This window comes from Nerophis ophidion, linkage group LG19 (assembly GCF_033978795.1).
Source record: "Nerophis ophidion isolate RoL-2023_Sa linkage group LG19, RoL_Noph_v1.0, whole genome shotgun sequence".
In the NCBI taxonomy this organism is placed as follows: domain Eukaryota; kingdom Metazoa; phylum Chordata; class Actinopteri; order Syngnathiformes; family Syngnathidae; genus Nerophis; species Nerophis ophidion.
In genome coordinates, this window is record NC_084629.1 from 9,038,825 (window position 1) to 9,059,348 (window position 20,524).

At 38.9% G+C, this 20,524-nt stretch overlaps 1 protein-coding gene across 1 annotated transcript in view; it reads left to right on the top strand.

The window, feature by feature from the left end:
• Positions 1–20,524, top strand: part of glra2 (glycine receptor, alpha 2) — a 59,733-nt gene that overhangs the window by 27,341 nt on the left and 11,868 nt on the right. The window contains exons 4-5 of the mRNA XM_061879104.1: positions 11,925–12,148; positions 20,385–20,467. Coding sequence (XP_061735088.1) covers positions 11,925–12,148; positions 20,385–20,467 — 307 coding nt within the window. The remainder of the gene's footprint in view (positions 1–11,924; positions 12,149–20,384; positions 20,468–20,524) is intronic.

Below are 20,524 nucleotides of genomic sequence, written 5' to 3' on the forward strand. Positions count from 1 at the left end.
CTCATGTATACATATACATACACACACATATCATACATACACACACATATCATACATTCACACACAAATCATTTATACACACACAAATCATATATATTTATATATACAGTATATAATTTATATTTATTTATTTTGCCGTTTTTGTTCACATGTTGAAGGTGTTTTAATGAATATACATGCATGTTTAACATATAGATTCCTATCTTTCATGAAGACAAGGATATAAGTTGGTGTATTACCTGATTCTGATGACTTGCATTGATTGGAATCAGACGTCCACGTTTTCAAATGGAGGAGAAAAAAAGTTCCTCTTTTCTTTCTAATACCACATGAAAGTCGTTGGTTTTTGGCATCTTATTTGTCCAGCTTCCATATTCGTTTTTATACACTTTACAAGAAATACATTGGCGGCAAACTCCGTAGCTTGCTAGCTTGTTTGCGCTGGCTTTCGGAGACTCTTATTTTGTTAACGCAGGCGCGATGGAGCGGCGCTTTTATTGTGAAGACAGGAACTGTGCGATCAGTCTTTAAGCTTTTGACGGGAAGTACGGTTGAAATAAAAAGTGTATTTTTTCCTTTACACTTTTGATTGATTGATTGAAACTTATTATTAGATTGCACAGTACAGTACATATTCCGTACAATTGACCACTAAATGGTAACACCCCAATAAGTTTGTCAACTTGTTTAAGTTGGGTTTTACGTATCGCGGTCATGTGACCGCCTGGCTCTGTTTGATTGGTCCAACGTCACGTGACTGCATGTGATTGGTGGAACGCAGGCATGCGTGGATTCTACTTTGAAGCTCTGTCATTAAACAAAACAAACATTAATAGATCGATAAAAAAAAAGTAGCGAGTAGCGAGCTTAATGTAGATAAATGGAACGGAGTAAAAGTAGCGTTTCTTCTCTATAAATATACTCAAGTAAAAGTATGTTGCATAAAAACTACTCTTAGAAGTACAATTTATCCCAAAAGTTACTCAAGTAAATGTAACGGAGTAAATGTAGCGCGTTACTACCCACCTCTGATGACATCACACAAAATGTTAAGGTATCACACAAGACATCAGTTCAGCGAGCTTTAAAATGCATCACATAAAACAGGGGTCGGCAACCCAAAATGTTGAAAGAGCCATATTGGACCAACAATACAAAAAAAAAAATCTGTCTGGAGCCGCAAAAAATTGAAAGCCTTATATAATGAAGGCAACACATGATGCAAGTGTCTATATGAGCAATATTAGCCTACTATCAAAGGCTGACACAAATCTCCATTGACAGAAATGTTGTATTTTAATTTGAATTCTACACATTTTTGCGACATTGGAAATTATTAGTTAAACGGAGGCTTCTCACAGGGTGAGATAACTTCTGGACCAGTGAAGCCACGTACCTTTCCGATGTGGTAGAGTACCGACTCAGATTCATTAGTATCGCGGTAATGTACTAATACCGGTATACCGTACAACCTTAACGCACAGCATAAAACATTTGGTTGTCAAAATGAGACGAAGAAGGAGTGGCATAAAACACGTCTTTCTGTGGCAGCGGCGGAGAAAGTTGTGCATGTATAACAAACTACGGTGAGTTCAAGGATCGCTGAAATTAGTAGGACAAAACAGTGCTTACCAAATACGCTCATCAGTGAAGCATGTATAACATAAACTGCGAGATTCCAACAATTAGGAAGGTTTGTGTCATGTTTAGAAAATATGTTTAAACAAACAAAAATGTCTTCATCTTTTTTACATTTTCACACATCTTTGAAGGAGGTCCACGAGCCACTCGGGCAACGTTAAAGAGCCACATGCGGCTCTAGACCCTGGACATAATACCTCGTTATTAGTTGTACAGTGGTTTTCTTGTGTGAGAGTTTCCCATTACCAGAGTTTAACTTGTTTTATACTTGTATGCCGGTTAAATGTTAAAATGTGCGCTGAATTTTTAATAAATCAGATTACTGTATCACTCTATGTTCAACCTAAGAGGTTCCATTGTAGTTTCCGGAGGTTTTTTTTTTTTGTGTGCTAATAAAACAGTCTGTTGTTGGATCACGCAGAGAATAGTGCTTGCTTAAATACTTTTGTATCACAATAATACTCATATTACTGGAGAGGAAAAAACATATAAGAAAAAAATAAAGCCATAATAAAACCAGAATGAAGTCATATACACAGAATAGGGTTTTAACATAAGAACATTTTTATTTTTTTTTATGAGATTAGGGGGACATAACTTTTATGAGAATAAAGTTGTAACTTTACAAGTAAAACTCGTAATTTTTGCTGGCACGGCCGATCTATCAGCCAAGCCACACTGCCTCTGAAATTAACTAGAATAATTATTTTGCACTTATAAATACATAGACATGCCCACAGCTGGTTGACTTGTTGCCAATTATTAGCGGAATCAAACCGCCCACGTAACGTAAACTAATGCAAGTGTATATTGAAATGACTAAGTTTCAAAACAAATTCCCACTATTTAATTTGTGTTTTATCTTTAACAATGTGGGCTTTACCTGCTGCATGTCTCATCTGCGTGGTTCTAGACATAGTGTTGTTTCTAGTATTAATTAGGCCTCTTAATACTAATTATTGTATTTGTCTTAAAGCACAGATCAAAATTGGCAAACATGATCCATTAAAGATTTACTTTAATACTAATTATTGTATTCGTCTTAAAGCATAGATCAAAATTGGCAAACATGATTCATTAAAGATTTACTACAATTTCAATAAAGCTTTCTCTTCTATTCTAACCTAATCCTAGATTATGGCAGGCTATATGTAATATGCAAAGTTGTAACAATTAAGCCCAGTGTATTTAATGCCTTTTAATTTTAATTCCAATCTTCTAAAATTGTTCTTTAACTGTAATAAAAAATGGACGTTTAATGTATCATAAGAATATTAAGCCATTTAATTTGAAAAGTATCAAAAAGTATTGATATGCATGTTGGTACCGATACCAAAATATTAGTATTGGAACAACCCGAGGTGGGACATATATGCAAACGTAACTATGTAACTTACGTGCTCGAACAATGCAAGTTCCAATTCTTATGGAAGATTACAAAACTCTACCCCATGTTGCTTCATTTCCAGGGTGTAGTGGTAGTGGGTGAGGGCGAGTGGTACTGAGTAGGGTGGACATTGAGATTGGGCTGAAATATTTGGAGGGAAAAACATTTCTCATTTTATAAGATCCATCCATCCATCCATTTTCTACCGCTTATTCCCTTTCGGGGTTGCGGGGGGCGCTGGCGCCTATCTCAGCTACAATCGGGCAGAAGGCGGGGTACACCCTGGACAAGTCGCCACCTCATCGCAGGGCCAACACAGATAGACATACAACATTCACACTCACATTCACACACTAGGGCCAATTTAGGGTTGCCAATCAACCTATCCCCAGGTGCATGTCTTTGGAGGTGGGAGGAAGCCGGAGTACCCGGAGGGAACCCACGCATTCACGGGGAGAACATGCAAACTCCACACAGAAAGATCCTCAGCCTGGAATTGAACCCAGGACTGCAGGACCTTCGTATTGTGAGGCAGACGCACTAACCCCTCTGCCACCGTGAAGCCCATTTTATAAGAATAAAGTCGTAATATTAAAATAATTCTGCCTAATTTCACGGTAATAATATTGACTGGGAGAAACAAGGTTTGTATTAAGGTTGTATGGTACAGTGCCGCAATACTAATGAATCATATTCGGTACTATACCGCCTCTAAAAAGTAGCAGTCCCCCACTAGCAGCTAAAGTCCATTTCACTACACACCGTAGCTCACCGGCGTCAAAATGTAAACAAACGCCATTGGTGGATCTACACCTAACAGCCACTGTAATGATACCAAGTATCTAGTCAATACTACTATGATTACATCGATATTTTTTAGCGTCACAAAATCTTTTTTGGTTTTCAAAAAATGTATATTGTTTATAAACTGAGGAAATACGTCCCTGGACACGAGGACTTTGAATATGATCAATTTATGATCCTGTAACGACTTGGTATCGGATTGATACCCAAATGTGTGGTACCATTCAAAATTAATGTAGTATCAAACAACAGAAGAATAAGTGATTATTATATTATAACATAAGTGTAGATAGAACATGTTAAAAGAGAAAGTAAGCAGATATTAACAGTAAATGAACAAGACGATTAATACTTCATTTTTTACCTCTTGTCCTTAATAATTTTGACAAAATAATAGAATGGAAAATGACACAATATGTTACTGCATACGTCAGCAGATTAATTAGGAGCCTTTGTTTGCTTACTTAATAAAAGACAAGTTGTCTTGTATGTTCACTATTTTATTTAAGGACAAACTTGCAATAAGAAGCGTATCATTAATGTACCCTAAGATTTTTGGTTAAAATAAAGCCATCCATCCATCCATCCATCCATCATCTTCCGCTTATCCGAGGTCGGGTCGCGGGGGCAGCAGCCTAAGCAGGGAAGCCCAGACTTCCCTATCTCCAGCCACTTCGTCTAGCTCTTCCCGGGGGATCCCGAGGCGTTCCCAGGCCAGCCGGGAGACATAGTCTTCCCAACGTGTCCTGGGTCTTCCCCGTGGCCTCCTACCGGTTGGACGTGCCCTAAACACATCCCTAGGGAGGCGTTCGGGTGGCATCCTGACCAGATGCCCGAACCACTTCATCTGGCTCCTCTCGATGTGGAGGAGCAGCGGCTTTACGTTGAGCTCCTCCCGGATGGCAGAGCTTCTCACCCTATCTCTAAGGGAGAGCACCGCCACCCGGCGGAGGAAACTCATTTCGGCCGCTTGTACCCGTGATCTTATCCTTTCGGTCATGACCCAAAGCTCATGACCATAGGTGAGGATGGGAACGTAGATCGACCGGTAAATTGAGAGCTTTGCCTTCCGGCTCAGCTCCTTCTTCACCACAACGGATCGATACAACGTCCGCATTACTGAAGACGCCGCACCGATCCGCCTGTCGATCTCACGATCCACTCTTCCCCCACTCGGGAACAAGACTCCTAGGTACGTGAACTCCTCCACTTGGGGCAGGGTCTCCTCCCCAACCCGGAGATGGCACTCCACCCTTTTCCGGGCGAGAACCATGGACTCGGACTTGGAGGTGCTGATTCTCATTCCGGTCGCTTCACACTCGGCTGCGAACCGATCCAGTGAGAGCTGAAGATCCCGGCCAGATGAAGCCATCAGGACTACATCATCTGCAAAAAGCAGAGACCTAATCCCGTGGCCACCAAACCGGAACCCCTCAACGCCTTGACTGCGCCTAGAAATTCTGTCCATAAAAGTTAAAATAAAGCCAATAATGCAATTTTCTGTGGTCCCCTTTATTTAGAAAAGTATCGAAATACATTTTGGCACCAGTACCAAAATATTGGTATATTTGTATTCAACTAAAGTTCTAATTTTACCAAAGAAAAATTACAGGATTATTCAAGTTAAGGAAGGGTTTTGTATTTCTCTTATGTTTTCCTATTACCAATGTTTATTTTTACACTTGTATGACAATGAGCTGAGGCTGTGATGCATAAAGATGTTGAAAAATAACTAATTTTAATCTCAAAAAGATTATCAATCAATCAATGTTTACTTATATAGCCCTAAATCACTAGTGTCTCAAAGGGCTGCACAAACCACAACACAAACCACTACGACATCCTCGGTAGGCCCACATAAGGGCGAGGAAAACTCACACCCAGTGGGACGTAGGTGACAATGATGACTATGAGAACCTTGGAGAGGAGGAAAGCAATGGATGTCGAGCGGGTCCAACATGATACTGTGAAAGTTCAATCCATAATGGATCCACACAGTCGCGAGAGTCCAGTCCAAAGCGGATCCGACACAGCAGCGAGAGTCCCGTTCACAGCGGAGCCAGCAGGAAACCATCCCAATTATCATTAATTCCATTCACAAATTGATTTTTAACTAACAAGCTTACTTACTCCACGTATACGTCAGCAGCCAAAAGGGGGTTTTGTAACCTGTAACCTGTTTTAAAAAGGTTTATTATAATTTTTTATACCAAATAATGTACAAGTATTGCGAGAGTTGATTTGAATGGAGAATCGTGTTGAACCAAAACTGAATCCAATGGTCACGGCAAGAATCGTAATCGAATCGGAATGTGAGTCGCTGTAAAACTCGCATTCCTAATGATACATTGATTTTGTACTAATAGTAACAGTGGCCAACTTAGTTTTACACTTATGACCGTTAAATGTTAAAATTGTTGTTAAAAAAAATTATTTTTCTAGCCATAACAAGAGTCTAATGGTAGATCGTGCAGAGAATATAAATGAAACATTTTGCTTTCAGCTCTCACTTCTTTGTAATAATCCAAGTTAATAATTCATACAGTCAATCCCAGCTGGTAAATCAGCTCAAATTTAGCCAATAACAGCGGGGGGTTGGGGAGGGATTTTTCAGCTTTCCAGAAGCGCTGACATTGCTAAAATACCCCGCTGCTGAGGGGATAAAAATACAAAAACAAACCCCCTGTGAGGCTGCTCTGCAACGCAACCATCAAAGGCGTCATAATAGCTGATAATCACCACTTAGATCGTCGGAATAGAAGATGTTGATTTGCGGCCGGGTTGGCAATTACATGGATTTAGACACGGCTGTAAACATACGCAGGCGCCAACATGCTGATGAAATGTCAAACAGCATAATAGTTCGTCATGGCGGGTGACACACGGATTGCTCCGAGCAGCTCGCCGTATCTAATAAACACATCGCTTGCTTTCTATTATTCCTACATGTTTGCAGTTAATGAGAAAAGTTGCTGCCCCGCCACTTTAAAATCGTATAAAATATTTGCCAAACACTATTACATGATGCAGATTCATTTGTGTTTCTCCTTCTCCGTATAATTACTATATATGTACACATATATACATACATACATACATACATACATATACAGACATTTTATATATATATATATATATATATATATATATATATATATATATATATATATATATATATATATATATATATATATATATACAGGGGGGCAAAAGCCACCGATTGTGCAAGTTCTCCCACTTAAAATGATGACACAGGTCTGTAATTTTCATCATAGGTACACTTCAACTGTGAGAGACAGAATGTGGAAAAAAAATCCAGGAATTCACATTGTAGGAATTTTAAATAATTTATTTGTAAATTATGGTGGAAAATAAGTATTTGGTCAACCATTCAAAGCTCTCACTGCTGGAAGGAGGTTTTGGCTCAAAATCTCACGATACATGGCCCCATTCATTCTCTCCTTAACACGGATCAATCGTCCTGTCCCTTTAGCAGAAAAACAGCCCCAATGCATGATGATTCCACCACCATGCTTCACAGTAGGTGTGGTGTTCTTGGGATGCAACTCAGTATTCTTCTTCCTCCAAACACGATGAGCTGAGTTTATACCAAAAAGTTCTATTTTGGTTTCATCTGACCACATGACATTCTCCCAATCCTCTGCTGTATCATCCATGTATCCATTTTGATATAAACTCAACTCGTCGTGTTTGGAGGAAGAAGAATGCTGAGTTGCATCCCAAGAACACCACACCTATTGTGAAGCATGGGGGTGGAAACATCATGCTTTGGGGCTGTTTTTCTGCTAAGGGGACAGGACGATTGATCCGTGTTAAAGAAAGAATGAATGGGGCCATGTATCGTGAGATTTTGAGCCAAAACCTCCTTCCATCAGTGACAGCTTTGAATGGTTGACCAAATACTTATTTTCCACCATAATTTACAAATAAATTCTTTAAAATTGCTACAATCTGAATTCCTGGATTTATTTTTCACATTATGTCTCTCACAGTTGAAGTGTACCTATGATGAAAATTACAGACCTTTGCCATAATTTTAAGTGGGAGAACTTGCACAATCGGTGGCTGACTAAATACTTTTTTGCCCCACTGTGTGTGTGTCTATATATATATATATATATATATATATATATATATATATATATATATATATGTATATATATATATATATATATATATATATATATTAGACTTTGACAAACTGTAATGATCCACAAGGGAAATTGTTCATACACACATATATAATATATATTATATATATATATATATATATATATATATATATATATATTACTCATAATTACATTGAAGGGCTGCTTGTGTTTGTTCATGTGTTATCGCTGTTGTGATGGAATGTTAGCATGTGAGAATTTGTTTCGTGCTTTCTTCATATCCAAAGTGTAAAATAAAAAAAAGATGCATTGTTGAAGTCTCCCGCGAAGTGACTCATGCTATTGATATTTACTGATTTTTTTTTTTACGGCGTAGGGGCAACAATGTAAAAATGCTATTTGGATATACTTTATAGTAGTCGTTTAGGAGCAGGGATATCCGACTAAGTTGATTAGGGGCCCACATTTCCAGAAATCTATGAACCGTAGGGGCCAGACTTCTCTCTTCACTGTTATTCTTATTTTGTTTAGTCCGAAAAATCGGCGTCCTCTACAGTCTGAATTTGATTTTGTTTTATTTATTTTATCGAAGTTGCAGGAGCGCTCTGCTGTTTTCAAAGACCTTCTGCAAAAAAGTTTGAGATCATATCTATGGCAGCACACCAGTATTTTTAGGAATCTGCTGCAAAAAATTTTTTTTTTAATTGAACTCACTAGCCATCAACAGAATATCCCAAATGATTAAAAAGACGAGACCTAAAATGGAACCTTGAGTAACACCTAGTATAACTAAAAACGTTACACAAATGACTACTGACTGCATCTGAAGTAAACAAACCACAGCAACAACAAGAAATCACATTACGAAAAACAATTAAAGTGCTAAAAATATAAAGGACTTGACGTGGTGCTTTGAGGAATGCCTTAGTTATATAAATCACAGGTTTGTTTTTTTATGTTTGCTAGCAAGGTTAAAATGTAAATGGCAGCATCTGCCAATGTCTTCAGTTGACCATGTTCTTCTTTATCAGTGTTTCTTAACATTAGGCCAATCTTGGGCAACGAGTGTCCCCTAGAGCAGTGGTTCTCAACCTTTTTTCAGTGATGTACCCCTGTGAACATTTTTTTAAATTCAAGTACCCCCTAATTAGAGCTAAGCATTTTTGGTTGAAAAAGAGATAAATAATTAAAATACAGCACTATGTCATCTGTTTCTGATTTATTAAATTGTATAAAAGTGCAAAATATTGCTCATTTGTAGTGGTCCTTCTTGAACTATTTGGAAAAAAAGATATAAAAATAACTAAAAACTTGTTGAAAAATAAACAAGTGATTCACTTATAAATAAAGATTTCTACACATAGAACTAATCATCAACTTAAAGTGCCCTCTTTGGGGATTGTAATAGAGATCCATCTGGATTCATGAACTTAATTCTAAACATTTCTTCACAAAAAAATAAATCTTTAACATCAATATTTATGGAACATGTCTGCAAACAATCTAGCTGTAAACACTGATAATTGCATTGTTGCATTTTTTTTTCACAGTTTAAGAATTTACATTCATATTTTGTTAAAGTATTGTTCAATAAATATATTTATAAAGGATGTTTGAATTGTTGCTATTTTTACAATATTTTTAAATAATCTCACGTACCCCTTGGCATACCTTCAAGTACCCCAGGGGTACACATACCCCCATTTGATAACCACTGCCCTACAGGGTCGTCCAGAAATATGTGTTTCTTAGCCATGGTCCTTACCGTGGTACTCAATTGTAAACCACTTTTCCACCACTTGTGGCAGTAATCACAATCTCAAACAAACAGAAGAAGTCTGGCGCTAAAGTTATTGAAAAGTTCCTTAAAAATGATGAATAAAAGGGGTGAATCTGTATTTTCATTTGCACACAAAGTATTTAAAAAAACATATATTATTATTTCTAATTTAGTTAAAATGGATATATTATAGCACTGCGTGATTGTATGAACATTCATTTTTCAACAGTTTTTACAAGTCCCTTCTTCTGCAGTATATTTGAATAGTATTTATATTTGTTCAGCCTTGATAACAGTCCGTGTGATGGTTTCATATCACCTGACAATGTTTACCCTGTCAAACTGTAGGTAGGTTAGATATAATTATTGGACACAGTTAAAATTAAGAGTAACATTACTTATTCAGTCTCTAATAGCCATTAGAGACTGGAGACACATGGCGTATAATCAATAGTCACATGAGAGAGAGTGCATGGACACTTGGACTTCACACGTAGGTGTGAAAATAAAAAAAACGAATATTTGAGGAATCAGACCAATTTAGTGCGCGTGTTATCTTTTCAGTTAAAATTAAGAGTAACATTACTTATTCAGTCTCTAATAGCCATTAGAGATGGGAGACACATGGCATATAATCAATAGTCACATGAGAGAGAGTGCATGGACCCTTGGACTTCACACGTAGGTGTGAAAATAAAAAAAACTAATATTTGAGAAATCAAACCAATTTCGTGCGCGTGTTATCTTTTCAGTTAAAATTAAGACTAACATTACTTATTCAGTCTCTAATAGCCATTAGAGACGGGAGACACATGGCATATAATCAATAGTCACATGAGAGAGAGTGCATGGACACTTGGACTTCACACGTAGGTGTGAAAATAAAAAAAACAAATATTTGAGGAATCAGACCAATTTAGTGCGCGTGTTATCTTTTCAGTTAAAATTAAGAGTAACATTACTTATTCAGTCTCTAATAGCCATTAGAGACGGGAGACACATGGCATATAATCAATAGTCACATGAGAGAGAGTGCATGGACCCTTGGACTTCACACGTAGGTGTGAAAATAAAAAAAACTAATATTTGAGAAATCAAACCAATTTAGTGCGCATGTTATCTTTTCAGTGGGGCTCCAAGGTCAAAAAAGTTAAGAATCCCTACTTTGTACAACAGGAGCACGCCATTGTTTGTAGGAATTGGCTGCTAATATGTTTGTCCCTAAAGTTTTGACCCAAACTACGGGTCATTCTTGGACCAGATTTGGCCTCTGGTTGAATAGCTATGGCTTGAATAGCAATATTGACTATTTACCGTAAATTACTCAACGCACAGACATTATTGTCCAAAATGGTTTCACTCTTTTTTTTTTTTAAAGGACACGTAAATCTATAGACTAACAACCGTATTGCCCCTTGAGAAGAAGAGGTCAAACGTCTATGTGAATAGGTACATAGTAGACATGTTCAGACATTATTGCCTCTGGGTCCACACAACACAATTGATTTTAAAAGAAAGCGAAGGTAGTTGAGGTCAAATATCAGAACGTACTGTGCAAAGCTTCTCATAGGTCGATTAGGCACAGTTTTGACAGATCTTTACATTTTTATGCAGTGTTGGTCAATGTTATTGATTTTAACTGATACATGCCTCGGATTGCCCAGTGGAGCTAATGCTCAAACAAGCTTTGATTTTAGTCGCTAGACCTATCAATCAATACAAATAGATCTTCAAAACTTCAGCGCTCATTCCTATTTATCAAGACACAAACCCTTTTGATTTGGAATAACACTAAATCCAAGGTTAAACGGCATACTAATTGATTTTAGTCGCTAGACCTATCAATCAATACAAATAGATCTTCAAAACTTCAGAGCTCATTCCTATTTATCAAGACACAAACCCTTTTGATTTGGATTAACACTAAATCCAAGGTTAAACAGCATACTAATTGATCCGTTCGGACAATTTTCGGACAATTCACCAATGAACGCATCGCGGGGACTACACACTGTTCTGTTATGGTTTCGAATAATGCCGTTTTTTTAATCCAATTTCCATGCTACAAAAGATGAGATTGTATTAAAAAAAAGACAATGCTTCGTGTCACCAGTGTGTGCTGTTTCACGAGTCCAATCACTGCCACAAAATATGCAAAGCCGCTTGTTCCTGTCCGCAGGATTACAGAGTGAATATCTTCCTGCGACAGAAGTGGAATGACCCCCGCTTGGCGTACAGCAAATACCCAGACTCCTCCCTGGACTTGGACCCATCCATGTTGGATTCCATATGGAAGCCCGACCTCTTCTTTGCCAACGAGAAGGGCGCCAACTTTCACGACGTCACCACGGACAACAAGCTGCTGAGGATCTTTAAGAATGGGAACGTCCTTTACAGTATAAGGTAAAAATAGAATAAATATAGATCGAATTTTTCGGAGTATAAGTCGCTCCGGAGTATAAGTCGCACCTGCCGAAAATGCATAATGAAGAAGGAAAAAAACATATATTAGTTGCACTGGAGTATAAGTCGCATTTTTGGGGGAAATTTATTTGATAAAACCCAACATCAAGAATAGACATTTGTGAACAGAATAGTGAACAACAGGCTGAATAAGTGTACGTTATATGACGCATAAATAACCAACTGAGAAAGTGCCTGGTATGTTAACGTAACATATTATGGTAAGAGTCATTAAAATAACTACAACATATAGAACATGCTATACGTTTACCAAACAATCTGTCACTCCTAATCGATAAATCCCATGAAATCTTATACGTCTAGTGTCTTATGTGAATGAGCTAAATAATATTATTTGATATTTTACTATAATGTGTTAATAATTTCAAACATAAGTCGCTCCTGAGTATAAGTCGCACCCCTGGTCAAACTATGAAAAAAACTGCGACTTATAGTCCGAAAAATACGGTATTTACATTTTGAGTTAGACTAGAAACAAAATGCCAAACGTTCTGATAATAGGTAGTTGTGTTCAACTGTGAAATAAGCATATTGACCCAAATGTAAGACCGTAGCCCTCCCAAAGAAATCTGAAAAAGACACCCACAGTTACTCACACATCCATCCATTTTTTACCATTTGTTCCTTTTCGGGGTAACGGGGGGAGCTGGAGCCTATCTCAGCTGCATTCGGGCGGTAGACGGGTTACACCCTGGACAAGTCGCCACCTCATTGCAGGGCCAACACAGATAGACAGACGACATTCACACACTAGGGTCAAATTAGTGTTGCCAATCAAACTATCCCCAGGTGCATGTCTTTGGAGGTACAGGAAGCCGGAGTCACGGGGAGAACATGCAAACTCCACACAGAAAGACCCCAAGCCCAGGGATCGAACCCAGGACCTTCGTATTGTGAAAATCCCAGAGCCCAGGGATTGAACCCAGGACCTTTGTATTGTGCGGCACATGCACAAACTCCCATTCCACCGTGCTGCCCTCACTCACACGTACCAGTCAAAAAAATACTTTATTACAATCTATGTTATTGACATTGAAAACATGGTAACATGTCCTCAAAATCTGCGATGAGGTGGAGACTTGTCCAGGGTGTACCCTGCCTTCCGCCCGATTGTAGCTGAGATAGGCGCCAGCGCCCCCCGCGACCCCAAAAGGGAATAAGCGGTAGGAAATGGATGGATGGATGTCCTCAAAATATTTTTTTCCCCCCAAAAACAGGTCTAGAAAGACGGTTGACTAATATTCAGGTCAACACAGCTTTGGTGATAATTTACCTTGCTGTATTTCTTTATACTGTGGTTTCTGCTCAAATATACAGCATATTTCAATTAGTTGACAGGTGTGTCATCGACTTCCCAAACAGACGCACCATTTTTCCCCCTCAGAAATTTACCAGAGAAACAAGTAACACAAATTCCCTTAAATCCTCTATCCGTCGTGTAGACTGAACTGGAAACAGATGACTAAAGTCAACAATAGCACATACAACATACTAATTACTAAAGATTTCCGCTAATATCGGACTGCCGATATTATCGGCCGATAAATGCTTTAAAATGAAATATCGGAAATTATCGGTATCGGTTTCAAAAAGTAAAATCCATGTCTTTTCAAAACACCGCTGTACAGAGTGGTACACGGACGTAGGGAGAAGTACAGAGCAGTTGCGTCTCCCGGTCATATTTGCCAACCCTCCCGATTTTCCCGGTGGACTCCCGAATTTCAGTGCCCCTCCCGAAATTATCCCGGGGCAACCATTCTCCGGAATTTCTCCCGATTTCCACCCAGTCAACAATATTAGAGGCGTGCCTTCTGCTTTTGCGTGCCGGCCCAATCACATAATATCTATGGTTTTTCACACACACAAGTGAATGCAAGCATACTTGGTCAACAGCCATACAGGTCACACTGTGGGTGGCCGTATAAACAACTTTAACACTGTTACAAATATGCGTCACACTGTGAACCCACACGAATCAAGAATGACGAACACATTTCGGGAGAACATATACACCGTAATACAACATAAACACAACAGAACAAATACCCAGAACCCTTTGCAGCACTAACTCTTCTGGGACGCTACAATATACAGACCCCGCTTCAAACACGCCCACCTCAACCTCCTCATGCTCTCAGGGAGAGCATGTCCCAAATTCCAAGCTGCTGTTTTGAGGCGTGTTAAAAAAAAATAATGCACTTTGTGACTTCGATAATAAATATGACAGCGCCATGTTGGCATTTTTTTCCATAACTTGAGTTGATTTATTCTGGAAAAACTTGTTACATTGTTTAATGCATTCAGCGGGGCATCACATAAAAAATTAGGCATAATAATGTGTTAATTCCACGACGGTATATTTCGGTATCGGTTGATATCGGAATCGGTAATTAAGAGTTGGACAATATCGGAATATCGGGAAAAAAAGCCATTATCGGACATCAATCAATCAATCAATGTTTATTTATGTAGCCCTAAATCACAAGTGTCTCGAAGGGCTGCACAAGCCAAAACGACATCCACGGTACAGAGCCCACATAAGGGCAAGGAAAAACTGACTCCAGTGGGACGTCGATGACAATGACTATGAGAAACCTTGGAGGGAACCGCATATGTGGGCAACCCCCCACCCTAGGGGGGACCGAAAGCAATGGATGTCGAGAGGGTCTAACATGATATTGTGAAATTCCAGTCCATAATGGATCCAACATAACAGTGAGAGTCCAGTCCATAGTGGATCTAACATAATAGCGAGAGTCCCGTCCATAGTGGAGCCAGCAGGAGACCATCTCCTACTAAATAGATAGTGTATCAACATGGTCTCACGGCCGTGCAGCAAGTGCCAATGATTATTAGTGCTTAAGAAACAAGAACGTAAAAGTTAGTTCAACCTTTACCTGAAGTGATTGGAAACCCGATAAACTACTGCAGACTCTCTTTCAGACCAGTCAACCAACCAACGTCTAGCTCCACCCTACCGCAAATAGACGCCTTGTACTGTCTGCAGTTAAGTCACAACACATTTTTTAGGGACTATTTGAGACAATATAGTCATTCTTATTGCAAAGTTTTTTTTTTTGTTTTGTTCTTTCTGTACTGTGTGAGGGAGTACAGCCCTTGGTCCAAAGACTGTCAGGCTTTCCCCTGACAGTTTGTCTATGTTTTAGTTTTCCTCTGCATTTGTCTGTTTCCACTGTGTTTAGTATCTCCTGTCTTTAGTTCCTGTCTAGTGCTCTTATTTTGTCAGCTGCGGCTGATTGGCACCTGGTCACACCTGTTGCCAATCAGCCGGCTCCTATTTGTACCCTCTTCGTCTTGTGTCAGTTGCTGGATCATTGTATTGTATTGTCCCTCTTGTCGTGTCGTTTTGATTTCAGCTATTACCTGTCGTGCTACATCTTGTCCTGGTCGTCGTAGCGGTAAGCTGTTTTTGTTAGCCATAGCTATTTCCAGTTTTTCTGTTTGTTATCCTCTAGCTTCCATGCTAAAGTTTCTTTTTGTTTCTTGTTAGCTTCTATGCTAAAGGCCTTTTGTTTTTTATCCGCCCATGTGCGCGCTTTTGGTTTGAACCCTTTGTTTGGTTTTGTCTTAGTATTTATAGTAAAATAATGTTTGCTCACTCCATGCCTGCCTCCATCTCTGCATCTTGGGGTTCGACACCACATACCCCTGACAAAGACACAATTAAGCAAGCGCAGCTTTGAGGTTTCATTCTTTCCGGTAAGAAGTGATTCTGCAATATTTGTGAGGAACGAAATAAGTACTGTTGACCTACACTATAATTAGACCTGCCAACTAGTTAAACCTGTTAAGGTGAATACATTTTACCATGTAGACTTTGTTTTCTGTATGGTTTATGTAGTATATTGTCATTTGGAGAAATGTAGTGCCAAAAGGCAAGCAAGTACTGTAGTTTTTTTTAGTATGGAGTGGTTTAAGATAGGGGTGTCCTGATCCGATATTGCTATCGGATATCAATCCGATATCAGCAAAAAAACAAGTATTGGATTCAATGGGCTTGCATTTAAATTTTCCGATATTCGCTCCCATAAAAGCAGTCTTGCAGCGCGTTTACATTTGCAGAGCTCGACAAACAGTTAACATGTACATTTCCTCCAATAAACACACCTTTCTTGTATTTTAGTCGTCATTTACAAAACGTAGCCTTAGAGGCCATAGGACTGGTTACTGGAAAGCTTGTAGCTACACAACAGCGAAGCACACAAGCTAGACATACAAACCCCGTTTCCATATGAGTTGGGAAATTGTGTTAGATGTAAATATAAACGGAATACAATGATTTGCAAATCATTTTCAACCCATATTCGGTTGAATATGCTACAAAGAAAACATATTTGATGTTTAAACTGATAAACATTTTTTTTTTTTTGCAAATATTTATTAACTTTAGAATTTGATGCCAGCAACACGTGACAAAGTAGTCGGGAAAGGGCATGTTCAACACTGTGTAACATCACCTTTTCTTTTAACAACACTCAATAAACGTTTGGGAACTGAGGAAACTAATTGTTGAAGTTTTGAAAGTGGAATTCTTTCCACGGGGTTTGTATTTTACATTTTTTGAAAATGCGGGAAATGAGTCAAACAGAGAACAATGTTAGGTATGAACAACCCTAACATATTTATTATTAACCCTCTTGAATGAAGTTCAATTGAAATTGTAGCCATAATAATTCGTTAAGTTAAGCTCATGACGCAGTAATTTGAATGATGCGAATACGTTTTTTACTAGATACTTTCCAATACGCTTCTGCCATGGAGACCGTGACTGTAAGTAATATTCAACTATGACTATTGACAAATGTCGTGTTTCAGACTGCGGTTTTGTTTAAATAGGAAAACATACGTACAAACGTAGTAAAAGTATGTAATATCAGTAGCGGTCACTTATCAAGGCTCCATTGGCATTGTATCGAAATTGACAAAGTTGTATCAGGAACCCCGTAGTTAGAGAACCACATTTTTTCCCATAAAACTAATTAAAAGTACATGTTTCCTAAATAGATAGAATAGCTGTGATATGAATCTAAGTGTGAAAAAAATACAACATTTCTTCTTCGACATCAGGACTTCAAGGTTGTCAGGAGACAGTTTAAATTAGATTTGATCCCATTGTAATCGCTCCTTTGACATCCTCTAAATTCATGCATGTAGATTTTTAATAAAAAAAGAGCGTAGCACGTGTTAATCTCTGGGTTTCCTTGCTGAAAGGATCAAAAGATAAAAAACGGGACGTCTTGCTGGGATTTGCATTTGCGGGACTTTGTGGACTTTTTGAAAGAATCCGAAGATGGATTGGGGGATTTTAATTAAAGCCGAATAGCTAAGAGGACGAACAAAATAATACGCATGTATGGAAAATATTTCATTCCATTTCAATACAACTCGCATCGGTTGCAGATTTCAATTTTCTTGGTGGAGATGGCAACACTGAGCCGAAAATGTTTCAGTTTATCAAGGAGGCTGCTCGGGGGGGGGCTGAGGGGTGCTCGGGTGTGAACGCCGAGCTGGTTAGCCTGAATCGGCGCTCACAGACAGGAAAGATGGCGGGAGTGCGGGTTGGTCAAGCGGGCTCCCGAGTGGATTGGCAAGACAATAAGTTACGGTAATGAAAGTGGGATTGGAAGCTGCTGGAGTGAATCTTTGCTGTTGTGTCCCGGCAGAGTGCGTTGGAGACACAGCAGATCACACTTTACCTGAGTGTAATGCAGGGGTGTCAAACCTACGGATCAGATTTTATCCGGCCCGCGGGATGAGTTTGTTAAGTATGAAAATAAACCAAAAATTTTTGGAATGAAATAAAGTGCTGTTTTAAGTGTGCCCACTAGATGTCGCCATAGCAATTATTTGTATCTTTGTAGATTATGTATCCATCCATCCATTTTCTACCGCTTATTCCCTTTTGGGGTCGCGGGGGGTGCTGGCGCCTATCTCAGCTACAATCGGGCGGAAGGCAGGGTACACCCTGGACAAGTCCCCACCTCATCGCAGGGCCAACACAAATAGACAGACAACATTTACACTCACACTCACACACTAGGGCCAATTTAGTGTTGCCAATCAACCTATCCCCAGGTGCATGTCTTTGGAAGTGGGAGGAAGCCGGAGTACCCGGAGGGAACCCACGCATTCACGGGGAGAACATGCAAACTCCACACAGAAAGATCCCGAGCCTGGATTTGAACCCAGGACTGCAGGACCTTCGTATTGTGAGGCAGACGCACTAACCCCTCTGCCACCGTGAAGGCCAAATAAACCACATGTCGGTGCACCAGTCGAAGAAAATTAGCAAACTACATAAATAACATAGTGTAATTTAAATTTGATATTTTTTTTTGTCTTGATAGGTTGAAATTTAACATTAATTAGTTGACTGATTATCACATAATTTGTTCAAAAAGTATAAATGACGACAAATAAACATAGGATACTATTAACCGCAATATGTAAGTGTAAAAAAAACCCCAACAACAACAATATGATTTGTACATTTTCATAATGTGCTTGTCCTATTTCTAAACAAAGAAAACAATCTGAAGTTGTCTTTATCCATCCCTCAGTTATTATCCTCATCCCCCATCCACCTCTATGTGCCCACTGCCCACCTCATCACTATGGGGGGGCAGAACCTTCAGTCGCTCTGCACCCCAACTCTGGAACAATCTACCACCGCCCTGACCTCCGCAACTGCGACTCTCTGCCCACCTTCAAATCTAAACTCAAAACGCACCTGTTCCGGTCTGCCTAATCAGTGGTTCTCAAATGGGGGTATGCGTACCCCTGGGGGTACTTGAAGGTATGCCAAGGGGTACGTGAGATTTTTTTTTTAAATATTTTAAAAATAGCAACAATTCCAAAATCCTTTATAAATATATTTATTGAATAATACTTCAACAAAATATGAATGTAAGTTCATAAACTGTGAAAAAAAAATACAACAATGCAATATTCAGTGTTGACAGCTAGATTTTTTTGTGAACATGTTCCATAAATATTGATGTTAAAGATGTATTTTTTTGTGGAGAAATGTTTAGAATTAAGTTCATGAACCCAGATGAATCTCTATCACAATCCCCAAAGAGGGCACAACAAGTTGATGGTTACTTCTATGTGTAGAAATCTTTATTTATCTTGTTTATTTTTCAACAAGTTTTTAGTTTTTTTTATATATTTTCTTCCAAATAGTTCAAGAAAGACAACTACAAATGAGCAATATTTTGCTATACAATTTAATAAATCAGAAACTGATGACATAGTGCTGTAATTTACTCCTTTATCTTGAATTTAAAAAATGTTCACAGGGGGTACATCACCGAAAAAAGGTTGAGAACCACTGGTCTAACTCATTAAATACTCTTGCCTTATTTTTATTCTATTTTGTAGTTTATTTATATGCCTTTGGTTTTATTGTATTTTATATTTTTGTAAAGCAACCTTGAGTTTCCTGAAAGACGCTATGAAATTACATTTATTATTGTCTATTTTTAAGTTATCGTGCTGTGATTTTACCAGTCCGGTCCACTTGGTGTCAGGCTTGTTCCTGACAGTTTGACTATGTTTTATTTTTTTCCTCTGCATTTGTCTTTGTTTTCTCAGTGTGTGTGTAGTGTTTCCTGTTAGCGCTCTTACTTTGTTGGTTTCCTGTCTTTCTCCCTGAGTGCTGTGTCCCCTCAGCTGTGGCTGATTGGCACCTGGCCACACCTGGTGTTAAACAGCCCGCTCCTATTTAGACCCGTTTTCTCCTCCAGTCTGTGCTGGATTATTGTCATGTATTGTCGCTCCTGTCGTGTCAATGCAGCGTTGCAGTAAGCTATAGTTGGTAGCGGTTTGTAGCTTACTGTCTTTTGTTCCCTCCTTCCAAGTTTGTTTGTCCATAGCCAAGTTTGTTATCCGCGCTTTTTGTTGTACCCTTTGTTGGGTTTTATTTTCGTGTTAAAGATTAAATCATGTTTTCTCACTCAATGCCTGCCTCCTTCTCTGCATCTTGGGGTTCGTCACAAACTAACTCCGACACTTGGGAGTAGATTTTTTTCTCCATGTGGCCCCTGATCTAAAATGAGTTTGACACCCCTGGTGTAATGTCTCTTTTCTAGCACATGCTCCTATTTATTTGTTGTGTGTGTGTGTGTCTCAGATTGACTCTCATCCTATCCTGCCCGATGGATCTTAAGAACTTTCCCATGGACGTCCAAACGTGTACAATGCAACTGGAGAGTTGTAAGCACTGATTTTTGTCTCGCATAAACAACGTGCTAGGTCGTTGCGGGGAAAATA